General features: G+C 44.6%; 1 protein-coding gene across 1 annotated transcript; it reads left to right on the top strand.

The window, feature by feature from the left end:
• The first annotated feature begins 6 nt into the window (after positions 1-6).
• ARL4C (ADP ribosylation factor like GTPase 4C) lies at positions 7-3,666 on the top strand. Its single transcript, XM_019523362.1, has one exon. It carries the CDS (start codon positions 8-10, stop codon positions 584-586), a length of 579 nt encoding a protein of 192 aa, XP_019378907.1. The 5' UTR covers position 7; the 3' UTR covers positions 587-3,666.
• The last annotated feature ends 1,612 nt before the right edge of the window (positions 3,667-5,278 follow it).

The raw sequence follows: 5,278 nt of genomic DNA, 5'->3' as shown, positions 1-5,278 counted from the left end.
GGGCGCCATGGGGAACATCTCGTCCAACATCTCCGCCTTCCAGTCCCTGCACATCGTCATGCTGGGCTTGGACTCGGCGGGCAAGACCACGGTGCTCTACCGCCTCAAGTTCAACGAGTTCGTCAACACGGTGCCCACCATCGGCTTCAACACGGAGAAGATCAAGCTGAGCAACGGCACGGCCAAGGGCATCAGCTGCCACTTCTGGGACGTGGGCGGCCAGGAGAAGCTGCGCCCGCTCTGGAAGTCCTACAGCCGCTGCACCGACGGCATCATCTACGTGGTGGACTCGGTGGACGTGGACCGGCTGGAGGAGGCCAAGACGGAGCTGCACAAGGTGACCAAGTTTGCCGAGAACCAGGGCACCCCCCTGCTGGTCATCGCCAACAAGCAGGACCTGCCCAAGTCGCTGCCCGTGGCCGAGATCGAGAAGCAGCTGGCGCTGCACGAGCTGGCGCCCTCCACCACCTACCACATCCAGCCCGCCTGCGCCATCATCGGCGAGGGCCTCACTGAGGGCATGGACAAGCTCTACGAGATGATTCTCAAGCGTAGGAAGTCCCTCAAGCAGAAGAAGAAACGGTAAAGGGGAGGAGGCCGCCGGAGCCAGCGAGACCACGAGCTGAGCCCGCTGGTGCCGGATCGGGACAGAGGAACAAACCCTGGCTCGCCGGACGCCCACCAGCCTCTGCCTCACACAGAGTGAGAGGGGCATGGCTCAGGCCACCTTCTTCTCCCCACGTCCACTTCTCAACCTGGGCAAGCTGCTGGCTGGGGCTGGCCTGGCTGCCCTCCTCGGCCCCAAAGCCACCAGGATGAGCCAAAGCCGCCCCAGGAGGAAGCTGCTGGGGGCCCATGGACTCCCTGAGGAGCCACTCATTGGGCCCCTCCGTCCTCTGGAGGGAAGGACTTTTTCCTTGGTGCACCTGTGGGACAAGGAAGCCCAGGAGCTGGACAGAACAGGGCAGGACCCTGCTTGAGAGAGACTAGGATGTGCTCCTGGCTTGGGAACTTGTATTTTTTTTTTTTTTTAAGTGTGTGTATGTGTATATGGGGCTAAGGGAAGGGCTTCTGGGGAAAGTGGAGCTGAAGAAATAATGCTTCAGGGAGCAGTGGATGCTGAGGGACCTGCCCACAATTGGAAAACCAGGGTAGGAAAAGGAAAACACATACTGATCCCTGTTGCTTAATGGTGGATGTTGGCCTCTGGGGAGAACTGCTTCTCAGGGCTGGCACCAGCCATCTCCCCGGACCACTTGGATTCGGTCCACTTGCAGGTTACGGTCACCAAAAATGAATTGGAAAAAAAAAAATCAGACTAACAAAAGGTAGGAGAGCAGTGAATGAATGATACGCTGCTGCTTGCAGTAGCAGTCTGCGTGCTTAAAGGGGAATTGCTAGTGGGTGCACATCATCCTTGGAAAAACAGAAAAATGTATTGATCCACATGGAATTTAAAGCTATAACCAGCTGGATGGTTTGTGACCAGCTGCTGACTTGGTGCTGAGTTTGAAGCTATTTGCTTCCAAGGGGTTCTGTATGAACTTTGCCATGAAGGGTGTTCACATCTCTTGTCACATTATCAAAGGTTTATTTTTAACAGAGGCTGTGTCCTATTGTAATGAGAAGGAATAGGTCTTTCTCACACCCTTTTATATCACTGTAACCTACTGGTAGAGGTATGTTTCTTTTGTCTAATTTGGATCAAGCTGGTTTGTCCAATTTATATTTTCTGTGGGGAAAAAAAACCTCACTACAGTGTTGGATTCTAGGCCTCCAACTGTCCACCTCATTGCATCAGTATGAAAGCAATGGATGAACACAAAAGATTTAGGCCAGTGGTAGTTAAACTTGAATATAAACAGGTTCTGTGAATCCAATCAGTGCTTTGGCTAACAGAATACAAAACTATGAGTGGCTAAGATAAATTTATACCCCCCACCCCCAGTAGGAAGAATTAAAAAGATGTCTGCCTGAAAAGGGCAGGGGAGGGCAGAAAAATGACTGGGGAAATTGGAGTGATCTTTTTTTTTTAATAAGAAAACGATACATTTTTAAATACATTTGTGTTGAGAGCCCTACTTACAAATCACATGTTAAAGGCAGATTTGAGCCAATTATGAATTTGCTGTACAAGTACTGTCTTGCTTCTATTGACCTCACTGGTAGAAGATTGAACCTTGTATTGTTTAGCAAGATTCTGGCCCTTCACCATTGAAGTTGATGGGTGAAGAACCAGACTGGTAATGAATAGAAGTGTTTTTTTTCCCCCCTGTTCTCTCTCCAGGAAACCACCTCACTGAGTAAACCACGGTCTTTACCCTTATAGTTTCACAAGAAGGGTGTTTGGAAATGAGAGCTAATTTTCAGGATTTGAACATCTCCGGTGACTGTTTTGTGCCTGTGGAAAATTTCGTTTTAACGTGGTCATTTCTGGCAAGCCAATTACTGGCATTCCTGCTTGAATGCAGGTCCTAAATTACAGCTGTGGAAAACACCAAACAGACAAAGACTTAACCCAGGGAGTTTCAGGCAGCTGATTCTCCCCTTATCTATGAACTCGGTACCTTCCAAGTAGCATTTTGTAGAAATCGGATACTGAAACCAAGTAGTATTTATATGCCTGCAGAATTCCAGTTTACATGAGCAGTGACTTGTTCCTGGATCTAATGAATGGGCTGGTCCCATTATTTGAGGCGGCTCTGGACTTTTGTTGGGTTTTTTTTTTCTTTTCTTCACTCACAACACTCTTAAGCACTTTTGACATTTGGTAGTTCCACAGGAGAGAAAGTGCAAACCTTCATTTTGTGACACCACAGAAGCCAGATGCTGCAACTGTTGTCTGATCTTTACAGTAGCTAAGGATAAAATGTAATCCTTTGAATAAAAACCTTGCTTTAAGACAATAAACATAGGAATTAATTATGATATTTTGTCTACTATCCAGATTGTGGTCCTGATTATGCAGACATAAGCACCAATAAGTAACTATGCATGCAGATTTAATTGATTTCAGTGGCACTCTTCGTGCAAATAAATATCATGCAAATAAATATGTGTCTGCAGGATCAGGTCCTTTTTGCACAGTAAGGCAAACTGGTCCCAGTTAATCCTATCCAGCAAAGCATTTAAGTGTATACTTAAGTACTCTGCTAGATAGATATTATGCTGGTCCAGGGCCATTGCCACTAAAGGTACATTTTTGCAATAACTTAAAAATAGTTTTCCAATAGGTAACAGTATTTCTGTGACATTTCAGTACTGTAATGCATGTTTCTCTGTTCAGTGATAGTGTTCAACTGCACTGTCATCTGTAATTGGCCTGATAAAGATGACTGAAACAATGATGGTTAAATGCACAGAAAAAAGAGCTTTACCCAGTCTAATATGAAAACAAATGTGGGTTTTCTCAAGATTGTGTCTTCTCAAAAGGAGGTTTGAGTATTTCTTTTCTAGCAGATGTCACAAGATGCCAGTCACACTTCTGACTTTCTCTTCACACTGTACCTATTAGTGTTGGAACTTGAGAAAAAATGCCATGCTGCCTACTCTGATTTCATACTACCCTGACATAATATCCTCTGTTCCTTCCATCTTTTCTCTTTTTTTTTTTAATGATACAAACATGACGCTGTGAACTTAAATAAATTATTTATACAATGAAAAGTTGGACAAGATTTTTTTACGTGGTCATTTCCTTTAATTAATATCAAGTACATTTAGTACTACATCTGAAAGTACTTTATAATGAAAAGCAGGTTATCCACTTTTTAGTGATGAGGAAACTGAAGGAAGAAGAAGTGGAATGACTTGCCAATGATTACTCAGTAAAACTGTGATAGAGGCAGGAATGGGAACCCAAACCTTTTATATGCCAGCTCATTACTCTATTCACTAAGTCATGCTGACTGAAGAAAAGGTAATATCACAGTTCAGACACTACCATGGTGTTCAGAACACTTGAATTGGATTTCAGCTCGGTCCCAGACACCCTGTGTGATCTTTGGCAGGTAACTGAATCTCTCTACCCCTCAGCTCCTCAGATGTAAGATGGAGATAACATTTCCTTTTTCTGTCTTGCCTGTTTGGCAGGTCCTGTCCTTGTACGTTTGAACGGCACCTAGCACAAAGAGGCTCAGTTTTCACTGAGACCTCTAATCATGACTTTCTTATGCATGCAGAGACCCTGCATACTTGAAACTGAAGTAACACTAACTGATGCTAAAGATATGATGAATTTAGAAGCCTCTATTGATTACTCTTAAGACAGGAAGTATATGTGGTATTTGCAAGAGTAGGATGTAGAAGTTGCTGGTAAATGATATTTTTAATGATACATTTTTGTGACATAGGAGGAACGAGGAAGATGCATTCCAGGAAGGGCACCTTGGCACTATATCAGCCCTGATCTTGCAGGTTTTTACACGTGCAGAACTTTACAAACAGTGAGCTGCCCCACTAACTTCAAAGGGATTGGATGAACACTTTGCATGAAAATAACCATATGCTTGTATCGCTGCAGGAATGGACTGCCCCCTACGATAGATAATAATATTGTCAAAGTAAACCAAAGATGATACATCTTATGTAAAAGGAATCAAGGCATATCTTTTACCCTATCTTCACAAATCACTCAGAGCCAAGGGGTCTAACAGAGGTCTGCTTCATTCAGCGTTTGAGAGTTATGTCTACATGGAACAATACAGTGCTGTGCAAAAATAACTGGGATTTTGGAAACACTATAGCCATGTTAGCAAGGCTACTTAACACGTAAGAGTGAGGCACTATGTTAATATGGTCCTACTGTTCCTGGAGTACCTCGTCACAGCTCTGCATTGCACTATGTAGACTTATCCCAAGTTCGAACTGCCCAGCATTGCACGACCGGAATCTGCACAACCATTGCATAGTCTCAGTTTACACAACTGGCCTCAGACCCTTTAAAATGTGCACATCTTTCTTCCTTGAGCACACACAGTAACTAACGTTAATCCAGAATTTCAAATACTAACTGACAGTATTCAATTAGTCTCAGAGAGTCCCCAGGTATTGTGCAGACCTTCGGGTCCCTCTTGGGACATCAGCACTACTGTCAAGTAGCAATAAGTCAATTTGTCCTAGTGATGTCATTTTGCAGGGCTCAGCCATTCCAACCTGCACTAGTTTTTGCCTCACTCAGGCCTTAGGCAAAACAGCTGACTCAGTGCCTGTTATCTCCCTGCCTTCTGGGATCTAGAGAAGCTGTTGCTCGTTTCGCCATATTATGTATCTGCATGGA

The sequence above is a fragment of the Gavialis gangeticus genome, unplaced genomic scaffold (genome assembly GCF_001723915.1).
Source record: "Gavialis gangeticus isolate Ggan-Ray unplaced genomic scaffold, GavGan_comp1, whole genome shotgun sequence".
In the NCBI taxonomy this organism is placed as follows: domain Eukaryota; kingdom Metazoa; phylum Chordata; order Crocodylia; family Gavialidae; genus Gavialis; species Gavialis gangeticus.
The sequence above is the reverse complement of the archived record's forward strand: the minus strand, read 5'-3'. Positions and strand labels throughout refer to the sequence as shown.